General features: G+C 41.2%; 1 protein-coding gene across 7 annotated transcripts in view; it reads left to right on the forward strand.

Annotated features, from left to right (window-relative positions):
- Window positions 1-21,317, forward strand: part of Sox5 (SRY-box transcription factor 5) — a 367,386-nt gene that overhangs the window by 278,180 nt on the left and 67,889 nt on the right. For 5 of the 7 annotated variants that reach the window (XM_055605653.1, XM_055605654.1, XM_055605656.1 and 2 more), the window contains exon 9: window positions 21,083-21,229. The exons of the other annotated variants lie outside the window; for them this stretch is intronic. In XM_055605653.1, the coding sequence (XP_055461628.1) occupies window positions 21,083-21,229 (147 nt within the window). The remainder of the gene's footprint in view (window positions 1-21,082; window positions 21,230-21,317) is intronic. 7 annotated transcript variants of the gene reach the window in all.

Consider the following 21,317-nt stretch of genomic DNA (forward strand, 5'->3'; position numbering starts at 1 on the left):
GTGGAATTATGGTCTTTGTCGTATACCCTACCTGGTACCCTTTTTTCTATCTTGTCTGCAACAAAAATCATTTCTCAACCTCTATAAACTTTATTTTTTATTAGTTTTTTTGAGGGAGCAGTTTTATTTAACACTTTAATGTAAAACTGAATTATGTTTATAGAAGCATATATCCTAGAGATATTAGCTATTCAGATTGTTTCTAAGTTGAGGGCTTCTGAATTATGAGGAATCAGGTACAGATCCATGCAGACCTTAGAGGAGCTCAAAAAGAAAAAAATAATGAAGTGTCAGAGAAGAACGGAGTTTGAAGAAGACAGGGCCTCCCCTTCTGACATATGAATGATAGACAGATGATGGACAAACTTGATTTGCTAGATAGATGATGGATTGATAGACTGAAGATAGATAAATTATTGTTTGTATGGATAGCTGATTAGATAGATAACATATAGATTACTATATAGATGAATGAATCAATATATAGATGAATGGATGATCAGATGAATAAATGATTGGCTGAGTGGATAGATGATTAGATAGATGGATGGATAAATAGATGTATAGATGATAGCATGGATGGGTGGAGGGACCGAGGGAGTAAAGGAGGGATGAAGAGAGGAAGGGAGAGAGTGTTAAATAGATGGTTAGCTATATGGATGTGTGAATGGATGCATCCAGATGATTAGATAGATAGATGGATGAATGAATAGATCATTAGATGGATAGATGGATGAATGAAGAGAGGTTTAAATAGATTGTTAGATATATGGATGGATGAATGAATGTATAGATGATTGGATGGATGGATAGATAGAATAGATAGATTATAGATGATAGATAGACAGACAGACAGATGGCTAGATAGAAGTTAGACGATAGATGTACGTGGATGACTGAGCAGAAACTCCTCATTGGTGGAGAAGAGTTGTTTTAGTACTCAGTATACCCCACCGTACACAGTATCATCTGCTTTGTCTGTGAGTCAGTGTCTGTGGATTTATATAGCTTGAACTGAAGATTCTGCTGCTCAGTAGAATTAAAGCTCCATCCATTCCAAGTCTCCAGTTTTATAGATGAGGAAATTGAGATTAAGCAGTGAGTAGGCTGAACCAGTGAGACTGACATCCTTCAAACTGAAATTTAAGCCCAATGCTTTCAAGTTTTGTTATGATATCCTTAAAAATAAACATGAACATGTGTGTATCTATTACGTTTTTGTTGTTCTGGCTAAAGTGGGGAGAGAGAAATTATTCAGTTAGCACTTGGAGCATTCAATTTAGAAAGGATGAGTGAAGTAGTAACCAGTATTTGCATGTCAGTTGCAGTGGTGATCCTGTGACTCTTCTCCCCAGGTTCTGGGAGTTAATTCTTTTGTGAGAAGCTCTGGGAAGATCAAGGGCATTTGAAAACAAAACAGCAAAAGAAACATGCTGTCTCCTATCTGTTTGTGCATAGAGAGTTCAAAGTTGGCTTGTTTACATTGTGTGTCTTGTTGATATTCTGTTTACTTCTCAGAAGAGGGGCAATGCATAATCTTGCAGATAGCAGTTTGCAGTTATAAGTAAACTGTTCTAACAGAAGGACGTGTGCACACACACTCACACATACACACTCATAGTCACATACGTAGCAGGGTAGGGAGAAATATTGAGATGAAAACATTTGAATAACATGTAAAAGATAAAAACCACAGAAATCAAAGAACCTTTGTCATAGTTGCTCTGTGTAGCTGGGAGAAGGCACCATGATGGGGCAGCTTAGAAAGTGTTTAATTTGGGCTTATGGTTTCAGAAAGAGTCTGTGATGGTTGGAGCAAAGGCATGATGGTAGGAACAGCTGAGAGCTCACATCTTGATCAACAAGTAGAAGACAGAGATCAAACTAGGGATTGCATGAGTCTTTTGAGACCTCAAAGCCCACTCCCTATGACACACCTATTTTAGCAAGTCTACACCTCTTAATCCTTTGCCAAACAGTTCCACTAACTAGAGACCAAGTATCTAAATAAGAGAGTTAATGAGGGCCATTCTCACCTAAACCATCAGGTCCCTTGTCTTCACTTTTACCAACATCTACATACTATGTCTGATAACTAAAGATTAATTTAACACCAAAGAGATGAAACCAGGTGAAGATAAGCCACATCAAACATGTTAAAACATACATCTCAAGATTCAGAAACCACACTGAAGAGCAGGCTTAGTTTAATTAGTCATACTTGTAATTTTCTTCAGGAGCAGTGTTCAGTTTCTATGAAGTCAAGTTACTGTAGGCAGCAGGTGACATTAGATCCAGGGTGAATCCACCCATCCTGCTTTCCATAGACTCAGAATTTACATTGTCACTGATTGTGGTGAACAGCACTTTCCCACAGTCATGGCCCACTTTGGCTTTTCCCCCCTTAGAGCATGTTCCTCCCAATTCCATTCAGTCGTGAACAAATGCTAATACAAAGCTTACCATCGTGGTAGACACCATTCTTATGTAATAGAAAAGGAATTGAGCTTTAGAGTTAAACAGTTAAACAATTCTGTGCACCTTCGGGTTTTAGAAAGATGTATTTTTATTTGTTCATGGCTGTGTGTTGGTTTGTACACCTGAGTTCAAGTTCCTAGGGGGCTAGAAGGAGCATTGGATACCAAGGAGCCCATTATGGACAGTTGCAGACTCCAGGAGTCTGTGCAGGTGTATGCCTCCTTGTGTGGTGATGGGAACCAAACGCAGGTCCTCTGCAAGAGCAGCAAACGCTCTCGGCCACTAGCCATCTCCTCACTAACTATGGCCCTGGGGAAGATAGACGATGTTTCTTCTCCCAGCTTCTTTACCCACGGCATGGGGTAATCACTCTCCCGTGGAAAGGGTGTTCTAAGGGTAAACTGAGGTGATGCCAACAATGCACTCATCTGAATCAAGCTCAGCCCTCGTTACTGACTCCTGGACTCAGGATTCCCTGGATTTTATGCTTTGAAATGATTTAGAATGGGCCTGGCAGCTTCTTCGGGCTAGCAAGTCACTTTTCTGGATTGTGGAATTGCTCTTCTGTAGGACAAAGTTAAATGAGCACTTAGAAAAACTCATGTACACTGAAAATCACTGGAGGCCCCCTGAAGTTCACTGGAGTTCACTGGAGTTCAAAGTCCTCCTGTCTCATGTAATAAAGATTATTATTACTATTATTTAAAAATAATAGTAATAATTCAACCACACAGTGGCTTTCCCTTCCACAGGGGAAACTGGCTTTAAAAATAATAGTAATAATATTATCTTTTGGAGGCAAGAGCTCATGTGACCCATGTTGGCTGTGAACTCACTATCCAAAGGTGACCTTGAACTCTCTTCCTTGCTGCTTCCCCCTCCCAACTGGAGATTCTAGGCTTAGAAGCAGAAAGTAGTTTTTGAAGGCAATTTTTTTTTTTCACATAGAACATTTACCTTCATTTCGTATTACAAAATCCTACATCTTCATTCCTATTCAAAATAGTGGCTGTCTATTCCTCTGTGTCTCTTTCCATGAGTGCTTTGCTTTCTCGGTGTTGTGATCTCTGGAGAAGCCAGTTTCCCCTGTGGAAGGGAAAGCCGCTGTGTGGTTGAATATCGTCCTGTTTGGTGATGATGAAGCAGATCCAATATTGAGAGTGGAGGACAGATAAACACATTGTGAAGCAGAGTCAGTGCCTAACTCTCATGACCCCTTTAATTTCTGCTTTTGATTTTTTTAAGGTTTTGAATGTAAGCTAAGACTTGACTGACCTTGAAGACTATTCCACAGAGTAAGCTATCTTAGGTACCTTGTGTTGGCAAAATCATGGAATTTAGCTTTTCTTGTTATACCTGTCCTTTAGCCTGACATCTCCTACATTCGTTTACCTTGTGGGTGGCACCAGCCAGCATTTCTCTCCTTTTAAAGGCTGAATAGCATTTCATTCTGTGGAGCACCACCACTCATTCCCTGGTGGACTGGTGGGTTTCTTCTGACTTTTGGTTCCATAGTTAATTCTTCTGCGTGTCTCTCTGAAAAATCTTTATCTATTTTAGATCTGTATTCAGAAGTAGGATTCTTATACCCTAGCAATAGTCTTACTGGTTGCTGTGGTTTGGTTTGATTTTTTTGGTTTTTATTATTATTTGTATTTATTCACTTTAGGGTTGTTGTGGCATTCCCTGACTCTGTATTTCTCAATGTGGCTACCAGCGTATCTTCTTTGGAGATGTTTTTAAGAGGACCTCTGGAATCACTGAATAGTGATATTGATGTATCATGTGTTTTTTCTATGCAGACAAATCATTAATATTTCTTAAAAACGAATAACTTCTGGTTCTAGTCTTTGTCCAGGACATTTGACGTGGAGTAGCCACTCAACTAGTTAGTTTGGCCAGTTTTCTGATTCTTAAAATAAGACTAAATAATAGTAAGACTATTCCCCTGATAGGATTATGATACAGCCTTTAAAATTACAAAAACACTCAGCGTAGTAAAATGTCAATTGTTTTATTACATTTTACTATTTGAAAATACATTAGTGTCGCTGTTTATAACAATCCAATATATCCAATATATTTAATCATGTTGGTAACCCTTCCATGCCTTGAGTGTGTGTTCCTAACTCTGCTGTTGTTGTGTTTCGTATGTTCTTTTATAATTATCTAAAAAAAAAGTATTAAAGGCAGATGTCACAGGACCTAGCTCTGGAGCTTTGCAGGCATGTTTATCAGTGCCTGAATGAAAGAGGGGAAGATTGCTTGTGTGTTTGCACTCTCACACACATTCAGGTTTAAATTACATGTAATGACCTCTGTGCGCTAAAAGTTTTGCTCTGTTAACAATAGTTCAGTTAGACCTATGTCTTCAACTACTGGCCAGACAACCTGTGAGGTGCTCCTGTCTGAGCGGTTTCTGATCTTCCTTCTGATGTATGCTATGACATCAGCAATAGTATATTTCTTATTGTTTACCAATAAAATCCTAGTAATGATTTTACTGACTAAAGTGATGAAATGATTGCATTGTGTTCAGGAGAGCTTTGTGAGTCTTTGATAATGTTTGTAGAAGTGTTATCTGCTGGAAGGGGCAGGACGCATGGTAGCTGAGAAGACATGGGCACCTCAATGGGGGAAATGTGTTCAGTTATTCCAGAGAAAATGCTGTTAGGGAAGCACATTTGCAAATCTGATTGTATGTGTCTGCATGCTTGGTCCTTCCTTTCACATCCATACTGGAAGAGATCTGGGCTTGGTGCACAGGGCTGTTGGCAGCCAAGTGTCCATGAACAGGGTCAGAGGAGAGGCCCCCAATCAAATAGAGAAATATTGGATTAAAAAAAAGCTAATTTGTCACTTCACTCATTGAATATGAACTGAATAGACTTCTAACCCTTAAAATCCTTTTTTCCCCTCTTTTTATTGCCTGGAATCTTAAAAGCTTTATCATTTGCAGTCATAAAATGAAAATATACACCAAACCCTCAAAGGGTAAGTATGAAATTAAATTATATTTAGGCAGCTGTAACCTTTTAAAACGATCGGATTCCAGTTAATGTATTTCTTCCTGTTCCGTGTGCTGCCATGGTGTTTGATGGTGGGAAGCAGTCCAAAGGGCATTGGGAGATAATAAATTCACTGTAAATTTCACCCCAAGGCATGTCTCCATACACTAAGGCCTCCATTTAGCAAGGCTGACCTAAAACTCTTGTCACATCCAAAGGTCATTTAGGTTGGGGTTGGTATGTCCCATCTATCTTTCCTTAATGTAAAGAGTGACAGTTGGAGCAAGATGGAGCTCATAAACAGTTATCAGAATATGAACAAGAAGCCAGCTTTGGACTGAGAGGGGAACATGAGGATAGAGCTCCCCTTTGCAGATGGGTAAGCTGCCTTGATTCTTGCAGAGTCAGGGAAGAGATCACCTAACTGTGGACTTGCTGTCCTGTCCTCCAGGGCAGCCCCGGAACTGGAAAGGGATCAGAGTTGGGTGATTCAGAATCAGCCACCTTTCTCTCATTTTTATTTAATTTATTTCCAGTTTAGTAGATAGATAGATAGATAGATAGATAGATAGATAGATAGATAGATAGACAGATAGATGGTAAATCATAGATTATAGAGAGATAGATGATAGATATGTGATATATTATAGATTGACAGGTAGATAATAGATTATAAGTAGATAATACATAGATAATAAATGATAGATCATAGATAGATGATGGATAATAGACATAGGATAGGTAGATAGATAACATATTGATTGATAGATAATAGATCATAAATGATAAGTAGATAATAGATAATGAATGATAGATTATAGATAGATGATGGACATATGATAGGTAGATAGATGACACATAGATAGATAGATAAATAGATAGATAGATAGATAGATAGATAGATAGATAGATAGTCTTGCTCCATTGTCATCTAAGTTCTCCCTGTAAGTGAATCAGACCAACAGCTCGTTCTTTTGTTTTTGGCTTATGTCACTTAGCATGTGTGTTCTCAAGTTTCATGCTCCATGTGCCACCTGTATCTCCTAATCATCCATTTTTTGTTTGATTTGTGTTTGTTTTTGCCTGAGGCATGCTCTACCACTGATCTCTACCCACCACAGCCCTTCAATTTTATAGTCTCAAAAGCAGCTTCAGTGTTTTCAAAGGCAGTGTGCATTAGCAAATGCTAGGACTTATAGATAAATATGAATTCCCAATCACTGTGGTCATCAGAAATCAATGTTATCAGATAAGAGAAATGCCGGGCCGTGGTGCAGATAATGTAAGTTAAATCCTGGCATGTCTTCCTGAAGATTACAATTAAAAACTCTTCTTATGATGGCACAGGCTGCTACTCTCTAATGTGTCCCAACTGTCAGGACAGTGCTTGACACAGAATGAGCACCCAATGTGTGTCTGCTGAAGGCGGCAGCCAACTTGAAGGCAGGAGGACAGGAATTAAATAGCTGATTATTTCTCTGGGTGAGCCTGATGTGATGAGAAGTGTGCCATGTGCTATTGAAAAATATGCTGGGATCTGAAAGATAATGAAAATCAAAATACAAAGGATACAGGGTTCTGGTGTAATTGTGTGTGTCCTAATTAGTTTGTTACTCTTATTCTGAGTAGTACAGATGGCTCGTTTTTGCTACAGCATTTTTTTTCAAAAGTTATAGGAAAGTTAGGGTTTGTGAGCCTGAGTGGAAACAAGGACTATGGATCCATATGATTAAATTATTAATGTGAATTATACATGGAGACCAGGTCTGTAACTAAAGATGAGACAATACTGAAGAATCTATGCACAGACTATCATAAAGTTGGTGTGTGATCAACTTGAAATCATATGTAACAGTGCTCAGTCAAATGCCATTCCAGTTAAGAATGGGTTGGAGGTGAGGCAAAATGTCCCTATCAGTTAGCTCTCCCTGTGCCCTCCAGGCTGGTCCTCAGCCAGCTGCAGGTGTGGACTGTCCTGTGCAGGCTGCCCCCATGCCCGCCTGCAGCTCAGGCTTCCCACACAGTTGATGAGCCTTTCCTACCACCAGCATGGTACCACTCCATCCGCTCTCTGCCGCTCTCCATCCGCACGCAGGGTCAGAGCCGTTCCTCGTCTGCTGACACACAGCATCACGATCTTTTTGTAGCCTCTGGATGCCTCTCTACTACGAGGTATTCACACATTCCTAGTGTGTGAATCCTATTTTCGTGATTATTTTATTAACGACTTTATTGTTCTAGTTACTGGGAGCTGAAAAATTGAAAAGCTTGGTACTTCCTAAGTCATTTCAATGACTAAGAAAAATAATAGCACATTATATTTCATTTCATTAGACAATATTTGAAACATTTATTTCTAAATTAAAAAGTGAAAAAGAAAAGCAAGCAAAAACCATCTTTTCTGGCAGGAACCAAGAGGAAGAAGGAAGATGAAGGATGGTAGGAAAGTTTCTCTTGGGTTTGTCTCCTTTCCTTCCTGTCCTGTGTCCTCAGTCCTGGGGATGTCATCAGCACAGTCTTGCCTCCTCTGGAACCATCACAGTTTGCCTTTCCTGCTCTAACATCTCATCTCAAAGCACATAGATGCCACCCCTGTGTTTGGGTGACTATGGCTGTCACTCAAAAGGCACAGTGAATAAGTCAGACGCTGGTGAAAAATGGCAATGGATATAAGCTCAATATTGTCTCCCACCTATCTCCGGACGACACACTTCCATGTCCTCTGTGTCCTCCATCTTCCCTATGGAGAAAAGAGTGATACCTATTTTCTATATTTGTTGAGAAATTTCAAATGATGGTGTTCGCCATGTCGTGGGGTGAAGTTTAGCTTTCTGATAATTATCACCCCTATTCCTCCTCCTGTGTCCACATGTAGTGTAAACAGAGAGTCACTTACAGGGGATGTGCAAAGAGCCAGCACTAATATTAATATGCAGGGTTTGTTTGGTTTTTGTTTTTATGTTTTTACTTAGAAGTGTATAGGAGGGCAAAAGGAGAAGAAAGAGGCAATCCCCAGGAGGGAACTTTTATTAAACATGGTGTATGTTGTCTCTTTACGCTGGAAGAGAAAGAAAGAGTAAGCTGAAGAGATGTGGGTGCAGGCGGTCCTTCTTCAGGGACAGAGGAGGCCTCCTAGACCTGAAGCATCTTCTGGATCTCTCAAGCTCTCACTTATCACCCACGGTTTATGGGAGAGCCCGTTGGCTACTGAGAGAGTCCCCTGACTACTGGGTGGCATTGTCTACAATTGCAACTGTACATTTTTGTTTTGTGATTATTTCACTGACCATGTTTCATCGGCCCTCAGGTAGGGTATCCCGCTTTGGTCCCCTGCAATAGAGGGAGGCCTGGCCACCAGGCACAGGTGCATGTCCTCAGTGTTCTGCTATGAGCTACTTCTCACATTGGCAACCTTACTGTTTTACTTTCATAGTCACTTCGTTGAGGACTTTCTTGTTCCGTCTCAGATTTATGGAGCTTAGGACCTGGGGTTGGGAAGCATTATTGAGATTTATTTAAATGAGTGAAAACATGAATGATAAAGACAATAAAACAAGGCTGGAGTGATAGCTTAGCAGTTAATAGCACTTACTGCTCTTACAGAGGACAGAGCTTTGGTTTCTATCACCCATGTTGGGCAGCTCACAGCTACTTATAACTCCAGCTAGGGAACCCAAATCCTCTCTGGCCTCCGTGGGCACCAGAATTCATATTCATTTTTTCATAAAGAGAAACACATATGTATGCATAATTAAAATGTAAAATTAAGGGAACAGACAATACATACCATATTAGAGTTCCCCAAAGGAGCTTTGCTCCTAATTTGATGAGTTAATAATGTCACATAAGGGAAATCCAATTTTAGGATAACTCAGATTTTGTTATTTCAAGTGGTTTAACATTTGTGGAGTTGTTGACTTGTTATCCTCCATAGCAGTCCAATAGAATTGTTACAGTGATTCCAGAAGTAGAAAGACTCACGGTTCTTCTACTTTTGATCTTTGATCGGAGCGTGTGTGCTCCGGCACACAGCTAGAACATATTCTAGAAGGATGTATCTTTAAGTTATGCAGAATAGCGTGTGTAAATATAAAATAATATAAATAATACACACTTTGGCTTAGTATATATAGGCACTGGTGTCCTCCGTACGTTTATTTGGAACAGTGGTGTTCCCCCAACCGTCTGCTGGGATAAAATAAATGATGGCCATGAGCATGGCCAAACAGAAGCATTTGCTTCAATGGTGTGTCTGATGACCCTCAGCTTCCCTCCAGCAAATCATGAAGATTTGAGAGTCACAGATTTTTCTTTTCTCCCAGTGAGAAAGCCTATCTGCATGTCTTTCTTCCTTCCTTCCTTTGCTTTTTCGACTGATGCTTGGAGAGGAATTTCAGTGGCATTTCTCAGAAAATTAAACTAATGAAATATGAAGTGCCATTGGTGACGTATAGAGATACGAAGAGCCCCTGGACACCAGTGTCCCTCCCTTGCCAAATGGAGATGTATTTACTGGTCTGTGACCTCAGGGATGGAAGTAGAGCTCTTGTCCTCAATCAGTAATGAACAGAAATTCTAGAGCGGCATAAAAAGGGTCAGCTGGAGAGGTCATGCATCATACGGAGAGGCAGATGTTGGAACATATTGTAATGGGTAATGTGCAGAATGTGAAGGTGGCTTGTGGCGTCGACTGACGGGAGGGAGAGAGGGGAAGCAAACAGATCAGGTGGTATTTCCAAGTGTGACTCCTACAAAAGTTTATCTAGTTCCTTAAGGAACTGCTTCAATTCTAAAAGTCAAAGTGAGTTTTCTCCTACTGTTTGAGATTTATTAGTGTGCCATAAAATGAAGCAGGCAGCCTATAAAGGGGCAGTGCATTCAAAGCACTTGCTCATAAGTTTCCTTGCCTGCAGTGAGGCAAAAGCAGAGTGACGGCCTCACCTGTGACAGAGGTCATATGCCTTGAGGAAGGTCAAAGGCATCTTTAATTTTTAGCAGGATGCCGTTTGCACACCCACACATTAGTTCACTGTCTCCCTTTTCCATCCAACTCTCACAGCTCATAAAACTGAACAGGATAATAACAGTTGGAGATGTGTCACCAACATTTAATGAGACGGCTTTACATAAATAATATCCATGAATTTGCAGCACCATTTCCTCATGTTAGGGACAAGGTCTCGCCATCGGATGTTTCCCTCAGCCTCCTCTATGCCACCGCAGATCCGTATGAGCTTCTCTCTGCTTCTTCATGTTGGAAGTTTTGTTTGTGTGTTTATTTAATCACTTTACAGCCTGAAACAGCCCCTCCCTCCTCTACTCCCAGTTTCTCACGCCTTCTCCTCCATTCCCCACTCTCCTTCTGAGAGTTTCTTAATGTAAAACCACTCTATAGGCACATCTAATCTCTGCTGTATGTCAGCCTTTCTAAGACACAGAATCCAGGTGTGGCATTTTTCACAAGATGTGAGTCACGAGAATTCATTTTCTTTCTTGAATCTCCAAGCTTCTGCCTTCACACGTGCTGCACAGTGGCTCACCTGCATCCTTCTGAAGGAAGGTCATCCTGTTCAGGATGTGGTAGCATCCTTCACCCCCATGTCTTGTCCTACTGAGAGCCTGGGCCCTTGCCTGCTGCATTTGCCTCATCATGCCCGTGCATAACCTGATGATAAACTTTTATTTCAGCCTCGGCTGACACAGCCATAACTGCTACACCCCCTTTTGCATGGGGAGTCTCCTAAGAAGCTTGAGATTATTTGCCATTACAACTTAATGCATTTCTCCCCTGTCCAACATTTACCTTAAGACTTGTGCCCCAGTTCACGAGATCCAGGCTCCTCCTTGAACACACTCAGCGCTGCTCCTCTGAGGTTTGGATGCTTATTCTATCATTTGATAAAGACTAGAAGAAAAGCATTATTATTCTCTTATCATCACACTAGTTATGAGTTTTCAACAAGACCAACACCAGCCTATAGAACTAGATTCTTACACATTTATCTAACAAATTTTACTCTTTAAAACATAAGGCAGATGTAGAAAGCACTCTTTTAACTCAGCAATGTAACAGCCAGACTTAGTAAAAAAGAAAAGATCTCAGTGAATATTTTTCCATAAAAAAGGGAATAACTATTCAGTGTGTGGAAAGACACATAGTAAAGTCAGAGACAAACTCCCAAGCACCAATCCCACAATTCTCCCTTGCTAGAATACTTATCCTCAGGAAGATAGCCAAAGAGCTGGAGATGGCTCAGCCGTTAAGAGTCTCAGTGCTCTTCCAGAGGACAAGAATGCGGTTCCCAGCTCCCACATGGCAACTCCCAACTACTTGTTACTCCAGTTCCAGAATGTTAAACACCCTCTTCTGGCCTTGAGGGTACTGCACGAGTGTGCCACACACACATACATACAGGCAAACACTGATGTATGTAAGTAGAAATAAATAACATTTTAAAAAAGATATAAAATAATACTGAAAATATTTTTTAAAAATACTAAGTACTGATGAAGATACAGAATAACTGCAAACCTCAGTCACTGCAATATGAACGCAAAAGAGTTCAGCCACTGTGAAAAAAAAAATGGTGCTTTTAAAGTAAACATGAACTTGTATGACTCATGTTCATATGACTAAGCAAATCCAATATGAGAAACGGGGTAACCCAGAGTAATAAAAACACACACAGACTGGTACTGGAATGTTCATGGCAGGAGTATTCATAACAGCCTGAAAATAGGAAATAAAAATCCAAGTGCCCATCAAGTGGCTAAAGGGATAAACAAACGTGGTGTATTGTGATTTCCTAAGGGAAGGAATCAATGACTCAGCCATAACAAGGCTCACCAAATGTTCAGGGTGCCCCAAACTGAAAGGCACCACAGGTGCTAAGTGAAAGATACCAAATCTCGCTGCTTTTAGTTTCTTTTAGCTTTGTCCCAGAAGTAGTAACCGCAAAATTGACTTCACAACTGGCCTGGCCCAAGGAGTAAACTATATTCTGTGGCATACAGAACAACGGCCAGTGTTTATCAACATGACCTGTTGCATGAGATGGAGTGTGTGTTCTGTGCTTCTGTGTGTGGCGGAAGCGCTGACTTCTTCACCTCACTGTGCTTCCCAGGACTAGTTGGCGAATGAGGCTGCAGTGCTGTCAGATCCTCTCAAGAGAGTCCCAGTAAGTAGAGTGTGAGGCCGTCTGTCCGGGAGCCTCCATCTTCTACAGAAAGGGTCTGAGGACAACAGGAGAAGGATTCCAGCAATCCTGCATCTGTACTGTGACTCTTGATCCTCAACTTGACTGGACAGAGATGCCTAGGGAGTTAACTGTGTGCTACTGTGTCTAGGGAACATTTCCAGAAATGAGAGACCACAGTTGTCTCAATGGATTAGCTCTTGAGAGGTGGAAATATGACAGTGTTTTTGGAAAGTAGTGAAAGAGGCAGGAAAGGTAGGGGTGGGGCCTGGTGTGGGAAACTACTTCCAGGGGGCAGAGAGAGCTGTCTCTTTCCCAGACCTCTACCTGCCTCTCTCCTCACTCTCTGCTGCCTGTTCGTTTTGTGTACAGCAGCCTCTCTGCCACGGTCTTCCCCTGCTCTGATGCTCTGGCCCCTGTGTGAGCCAGCAGCCATGTTCTCCACCCTCTGAATCCTTGAGTCATGGCAAAGCCTTCTCTTTGAGGTTGCTTCCAGCATGTCCTCCCCAACCCACTGCACTGTGACAATGAAGATCATTAACACAGGACATTTTAACATGGAGCTATGAGCACATCCGTAACTCTGATTGTGTGTGTGTGTGCGTGCGCGCGTGTGTGGAGAGGTGCCATGTGTGAGAGTAACCAGAAGAGAGGTCAGTCCCCACGGCGGGAGTCACAGGTTTTTCTGAGCCTCATCACGTGGGTGCTGGGAACCACACTCAGGTGCTTGGTAAAAACAGCCTGGCTAAGCTGTCTTCCCACTTTTTGATCTGTAGGATTTTGATGGAGGATCCCAGTGTGTGGGGATTCAGTGTTTCTTGTGTTCTTGAGTTTGTCAGGATGGGAGAGGGGAACATAGTTTATTAGCCAGTCCATAGTGACGCACAAATCATTAGTGTTTTTCCACTCAGCGTGTGACCCTCTACTGGGACTTTCCTGATGCTGTTTCACACATCGTGTACTTAATAAATAAGTGACTGTTGCCAGTGTCATGGAAAGTCCACGCCTAAACTGAAGTTGCTCTGACAATTTTCTGAGGAAACATGACAAATAATAGTACAGAAAGCACATTTCTCCACATCGGAACCTGCTGGCATGTTTTGAAAGATTTTCTCTGGTACATTAGTTTCTCTTTAAACTCCACATTTAAGTTACATTAAGAAGCAGAAATTAAGCCATAAAGATAACACTTATGGAGGCTTGAAATTGCTTTTGGATTTTGTTTCTGTTCACAATGCCACTCCATGTCTTTTCACTTAAAAAGGGGGAAGGAAGGAGAGAAAAAGTAAAACACTGACCTTATCTGTCACCTTTAACCCAGGTTTAATTTACACTAGCTAGACAATGCATCACAAATAGTAATAGATAAAAACACTCTCAATTAAAAGTCTCTGTTCTAAATATACAGCAAATGCATGAGGTGTTAATATATATAAGCTCTGTGTATGTATGAGTTATACATGTGTGTATGTGTCTATTTGTGTGTGTGTGCGTGCACATGAGTGTGTGTATGTATGTATCAACATCATTTTTAACCACTCAAATTTTCCCATTTCTATGCACATATTTGACCTGGAAGACAGTGTCAGAAATGTTTTATTTCTATGTTAGTTTGAAACCTTAAGTCTGTATATTTGTTTATATTCGATCTTGAATTGAATAGTACTTACCTGAAGTGATGTTTTTGTTAATCACCACAGACCACATGGGATGACAGCTTGATCCTTCTATATGCCTAATCCCTTAGGGAAGAATCAAAACAATCTCATTGCTTCTATTTAAATAAATATTAACAAATTAAAATGTCATTTATATTTACTTTTAACATACTTCCTTTATTCTTCCAAATATTGGTGTCTAGGAGAAATGTCTCTCAGGGAGGAGGACAGGCCTTTGAAGGGCTTGGGAGATGGCTCAGCATGCTACAGAGCAGCCAAATTGCAGCCGAAGCTCCGAAGCTCTGGAGCTGGTCAGCTCACACCTACCTGTAACACTCTCCAGGGAATCTGACGATCTCTCCTGGGCTCTGTGGGACCTGCATTCACATGTGTATGCCTCCCACATACATATGCCTACACAATTACAAGTAAAATAAAGTTATAAAAGGACCTACATTCACTTTAGAATTCTTAGGCAGCTATAATGATCTTAGGCTCATCACTCATTTCATGGGCATTTAAGAGCTCACAGATGGCCTTTAAGAGCCACTGTACTTTACACACAGCATTTAAGAAATCCTGCCCTCACAGAAAGAATCAGTGATGTTTCCTATGCAGTTTGATACTGAATTTGGAGGAGCTGTGTAGAGAGAAAAGAAAATGAAGAAAAGACAGAGGAAGGGTGCTGCCCAGGGCTTACATGTCATGGCCTTCCTAAAATCTGTGTAATCTCACCCCTTTGTCTTCTGATCTATGTCTGAAGTAGAGGAATTAGTGGCTTCAAAGCTTCTGTTGCCTTATGATGCTTGGTCTGGGGAAATGCCTGAGTGCAGTGTCCTCTCTCTCGTTACCTCCGTCTACATTGTCTAGGAGCACAGTAGAGAGTCCGATATGCAAGAGACCTCTACTCATTAATCAGCAATGACGTCATTTGACAAAGCTCTGGCCTCTGGGTCCATAGTTTCGGACAACAGTAGAGACCATGGCAGAGGCCCTGCCCTTGGGGGTTTACTACCCAATGAGAAGGTTTGGGACAAGTCCTGATAGTTATTTTTGCCAGTGCCTGGTGTTTCAAATCCAGATAGTCCAGATGGCAACTAGACACCAGGCTGGTAGCCAATGGAAGAAGCTGTGTTGTGAGCAATTTGGGGAAAATATGCTATTAGGGAGAAGTGGCAAGAGCTTCCTAGCTCTCCGATGAATGTGATAATCCAGGTTAGAATTTAAATTGGTTGTTATTTTGTCAAGCTCCTCTATGATAAGCACTGAAAGATTAGTTTAACATGTCTCAGTAAAGGGAATACCATCATTAGAAGATGGTAAATGCGTACTGTATATTACCATGGGAACAAAAGAAACCCAGATCATTCAAAAGGGTTGGACTCTCATTTTACCCCAAAGATCAAGTTAAATAGTGAAGGTAAAAATATCTGTATTTATCCCCTCGCCAGGTCTAGTACAGGATCACAGGAGCTCAGCAGGAAGATAAAATACCTGCAGGTGACCTATCAGCCAGGTACTGACCCTGCTTCAGTAAACACACCAGCACATACAACAAAACGTGCCTCGGTTTGGCTGGCGGGGGCGGGTGCAGTTCCGTTGCTTATGCTGTTGTGTGGAGAGGTTATCCCAGCCTCTACTCTTAGAAAACGTCTGAGGCTGGACATGTAGCTCAGTGGTAGGACACTTGCCTCCTGTGTGCCTAGACCTAGAGTCAATGATTGGCACTGTAGGAAGAGGAGAAAGGGAAGGGAGAAGAGAAGGAAAAAATGAAAGAAAAGAAAATGAAAAGAAGGCAAGGAGGAGGGAGCAGAGAGTCCGAGCAGACTGAAGAAAGATAAAGAGAAGGGAAGGAAAGAGTCTGCTCTTTCAAGGAAGTCCAGAATGATCAGCATTTTGCCTGTCATAACATGGAATTATGAGATAGCCTTTTGGTCTGATTTACTTTTCCTCCCCCAAAAAAGAAGTGTAACACATTTTGGCTGTCTCACAATAATTTATTGCTATACCCAAGAATATGATGAACAATTGCATATTATACTTTTAAAATAAAGACTTAAGTATATTATGTTTTGTGCTCCTGTGCTATGACACTCATCTTATTTCCTCCTGCTGGTTTGCTCATTCGTGGTATCAGGTCAAATTCTTACAATCAAAACTGTCACTATTAAATTCTGATGATGTCACAGCAGGTACTCCTGCCTTGTATTTGTTCTAGTTAACCTTCATGTACGTTACTCTCATTCCCTGGCATCCCCTGGCCGGGATTTTCAGGATAAACTCTCTTGCCTGTATTTCAAGAGCATCCATGGAAAAGCAGAGGCACTTAACCCTGTGCTGTCTGATTCTCAGGTGTTCACTCAGTCACTGACTTTGCTGTCACTCTCTGTGCCCACTATCCTCAGGGCTCCCTCTACAGCAGGAAGTACATTCCTGGCCTCTTACAGATATGTCACCTGCACACTTGGACTTTGCAGATATCTGTAGAGGAATTTTAATCTAGCAGCATGGCTGCTTTGGAAAGGTATCACATCCAAAGACCTTCTAGGTCTATGTGATCTGGCTGGAACCTAGAAATGACCTGGATTAGAGTGTGATTTGGCTAGAATACAGACAAGATCTTAGTACACACTTTTAATCCCAAACAATGTAGGCAAGGAGCAGGAAGCAGAAGGAAGCAGCCATGTTTGAAAGTGGTGTCTAAAATGGAGAAGAAAGCTTTGACAGACTGGGATATACCCAACTCTCAGGAGAACAGCACAGGAAAGAAAGGCTATTCAAGGGTGTGCGGGGAAAGGCCGTTGAGTGGAGTTGAGTTCAGTCATTTGAGAGTTAGTGGGGAGTCAGTTGAGAGGCAATGCAGTGGAGTTGAGTTCCTGACAGTTCAGTTGGCAGCAGTTCAGTTCGTAGAGTTCAGAGACAATTTTTACTGGGACAGTTTTACAGCGACAGGTTTCAGACAGACAGAACAAGCTAGACACAGGTGGAGACAGAATGAGCCAGAGAATGAGAAAGAGCCAGAAGATTAGAACAGATTGCTAGAGTTAGTTTGAGGCCAAGCAGAGCAATTCAGTTCAGAAGCTAAGAGACGCCGGTTTGAATCAGTCAGCTTGGAGAGGCATTTGACCCAAAACTGTTGTAGGAAATTGGGTATTAATACTTACTATTAATCCACAAATCATTACAGCAATTATTTTTAAATTATTTTTAACTGTTATATCAATAAAAAACACAGATACCTGTTATATTTTTAAACCGCTGGTGAAGGACAGATGTAAATTCCCTCCCTATCTTTTACCTCCCACATCCCCATGCCACCTGCTTTACTTGTTTCCATCTGGGCTACTTCACATTTATAATTCCCACCAATATTCGCCCATACTTTCATCTAGGCCGCATCCCTCCATCACCAACCTTCAGAGCTAACTCTTCCTGGTTCTCAGCATTAATCTATGGGGGTCTCTGCTTCTTATCACCTTTTCTCTCTCTCCTCATTTCTCTCTTCTCCGTCCCTGAATCCTCTGTCCTCCACCCTCAAGAACCTTAACTCCGTCTTTCTCTGCCTCCTCAGCCCAGGTATAGGCATTTCTTTGCCAAAGAGTGAAAATTTGGAGGCGAAGCTAGACAGCATTGTGTGAGGATTTGCTTGTAGAACAGTAAGAGTCTCGGGGGCAAGGAATTAATTAAATACAAAGCACCAGGCCACGCTGTGCCACAGAACAGCCGAGTTGAACCAGCCAGCTAGAGTTCTGAAACAAATAGAAAGTGTGAAGTTACCCAGCAGTAACTCTCCAAGATGACAAATATGTCAAGTGAATAAAAGATACCTTTTACAGATTTCCCCCGTTCGCATTTTCTCTACAGGGTAAAACGAGGCGTGCGATCGTGACTGTACTCTTGCGAAGACGGCTACTTTTCTCTTCTAAACGTTAGAAACGATGAGAGAAAGAGTTCACCTACCTAAAAGGCTGTAGCTGGAGGCCGGCACTCACCTTGCTGGTTTAACAAGACTGTAGTGTTTTAACCCTACAGACAAAATTGACTCTTATTTTAAAAATAATGGTAGGAATTGTTAAGACCATTACAAAATTTAACTCCACAGAGCATTAAGAAACTTTAGATTAAAATATTAAATTCTTATTCCTCTTCCCTCCTCTCCTCCTTCAAACTCCAACAAAACATGATTTTTCAGGAAACACTAACAAAATTGGTTATAATCTGCCAGTTGATCATCTCCTGCCTTTCTGGCATCCATGGGTTCCTAAGTTTGTTTGCATGTATGAATATGGCCCTCCACACATCTCTGGATTGTGTCTTAACTTGTCCTGCAGACCCTACTTGATTATGTAATATTTTCAGTTCCTTCAAGGGCCATTGTCACCTTTGCTGAAGCTGTGGACTAAGAACATTTGACTCTTCACTTCAGTTGTAAGCCATCTGACTTTAGGCAACTTTTCCAATTTAAATTAAAAATCATGTCTTCAGATAATTGAACCCTGATAAGCCCCAATTCTTGTATGGAGTGAGTAATGTCTTCCTTCCTTCCTTCCTTCCTTCCTTCCTTCCTTCCTTCCTTCCTTCCTTCTTCCTTCCTTCCTCCCTCCCTTCCTTCCTTCTTTTGCTCTTTTTGAATGTCAAGTATGTGACACCCCCACCTTTCTAATACAGTACAGTGTTTGACGGTTTTATTATTTTAACTTTAAATATAGATCCTGTAAATTTTTTTTGCAAGTTGCAAATGTACCTATAATGATCACTAATCATTGAATCACCTTTTAGACATAACTGATAGGGTTATTTAAATGTCTACATAACAAACCATGATACATAGATAGATAGATAGATAGATAGATAGATAGATAGATAGATAGATAGATAACCTTTAAAATATAATGATAAATCCCTTAAGGGTCAAAACTAAATTGTAAATCATTGAGGTCTTTAAATATTTTGGTATTTGAATATGAACGTCTCAATGTCCCATATCACCTGCATTAATTGGTGAGGTTTCATTTTTATTGTATACTAAAACTAGGAACATATCATTAACACATGCCTTTAGCACCAATGCAATTCTTTTTAAGGCCACAGGAAGAAATGCTAACGAAAGTTACAGAATAGTACGTTGTTATGTGGCTAGACTGAAAATGTGTGTATTTTTAAAATTTGTGGAGCCATGTGTTCTATTGGGCATGTGTGTAGTTTTCTAAGTCAGGCCGGGAAGACACAGTTCTACTATAAATAATATCATGAGCGGCTCGAAATGATGGCGGGAATAAAAATGTACTTTTCAAATCCTAGGAAATAATATTCAAGTTTTCATCACAATCAGAAGTATATCAGTTCTGATTTAAAAAAAAAATAAAGGTAAATTTGGAGATCTTCAGCTAGAAAGCAGATTATTTTTATATTCTTTATATAACCCAAGACTTAGGGATGAAATCTTGAATTTCCAGTAGGTGAAATAGGAAATGTTATTATTACTGCATACACACAAATGTGATGGCTGATCAGTATTGATGACTTGAATGGGCTTCCATAGGGAGGCTATTGCTCTCTCTGAGCGTATCTTGTGTTACTTCGAGGGTAAGTAAACTATAGTCCCTGTCACCAACTTCACTTTCTTATTTCAGTTTGGGTCGTAGGATCAAAAACTAGAGGCAAGAACCGTGCATCTTCCTGTGCCTCTTCCTGTGACGCTGCACTTCGTTTTCAGCGTGCCATTTACGCTAGTGTGCCGCTGAGCAGAATAGGTTGTGTTTCTGGTACAGTTTTCTGTATTGGAACTGTTCTTCCTATAAAATTACCCCATAGTCCTTCTCATTGAGGGCTTCCCCACCTTACAGTCGTTGTAGAATCACAGGGTTGTGTACTCTGTGGACTTCATACAGCTATAAAATAGGAAACCAAGACATGCAAAACACACACACACACAGACACATTATAAAGACTTAAATGTTTTAAAGAATACTGCACAAAGACTAACGAGGGTTAACCTCAATGTTTGAATGTGAAGAGCTGTTTTTACGTTCAATACTGTATCCTAAGATATCATTCTGAAAGTGGAATGTTCCTTTAAATTCGTCAACTATTTGTTGGAGTAGCTTTTGTTATTAGTGTGTGTTTTAGAGAGGTTTTGGAGATGGGTCTGTTTCTATCATGAAGTGGATTAAGCATCTTGCAAGTATCTAGTTAATCATCATCAGCGTAGGTAGAATGATCACATGTCAGCCCCCCAGTGTCCTCTGCTTCCTTGCTCGGTCAACATGTTTCCCAGTTTCCATACAGTTAATTCACACACACACACACACACACACACACACACACACACAAATGTTCCAGATGCCCAGTTCAGAAAGTCAAAGACTGAACCAATGCAGATAAGAGAATTACTCTGTATGTGAAGCTGGTCCTTTAGTAAACCAAGGTCAAGCATTTATGGGCAAACAGGCTGGGGCCTTGGGCAGGTAATGCTGCATGTTTGCCTTCCTGGCCATCACAGAGGAGGGTGACGACGCCTTCTGTTCAGAGGTCCTGCGCGTACCATCGCCAAGGTCCTGTTTATGTGTTGTCTGCCGTTGCTCTCCTGAAAGCTGAGTTGTGGAACTGAGGTGACAGCGTCTTCCCTTGATTATCTCGGATGTGGCCAGGAATCGGTAGCAGGGCCTGCAGGCCGACTGTGTGCTTCTGAGGGCGGTGTTTGCACTGTGACTGACGTCTCTCTCTGTCTTTTCTCCTGTAGCAGTTCTATGCTGCCCAGCTAGCCGCAATGCAGGTTTCTCCAGGAGGGAAGCTCCTAGGCCTACCCCAGGGCAACCCTGGTGCTGCCGTGTCTCCTACCAGCATTCACACAGACAAGAGCACAAACAGCCCACCACCCAAAAGCAAGGTACCCTCTTCAATAAGCTCATCTGTCTCTGCACTTAAGCTTCTGCTGTTCACTCAGTAGTTATTGAAGGTCTCGTAGATTCCAGCTA

Source organism: Psammomys obesus, unplaced genomic scaffold (assembly GCF_907164565.1).
Source record: "Psammomys obesus unplaced genomic scaffold, mPsaObe1.curated_primary_1811, whole genome shotgun sequence".
In the NCBI taxonomy this organism is placed as follows: Eukaryota; Metazoa; Chordata; class Mammalia; order Rodentia; family Muridae; genus Psammomys; species Psammomys obesus.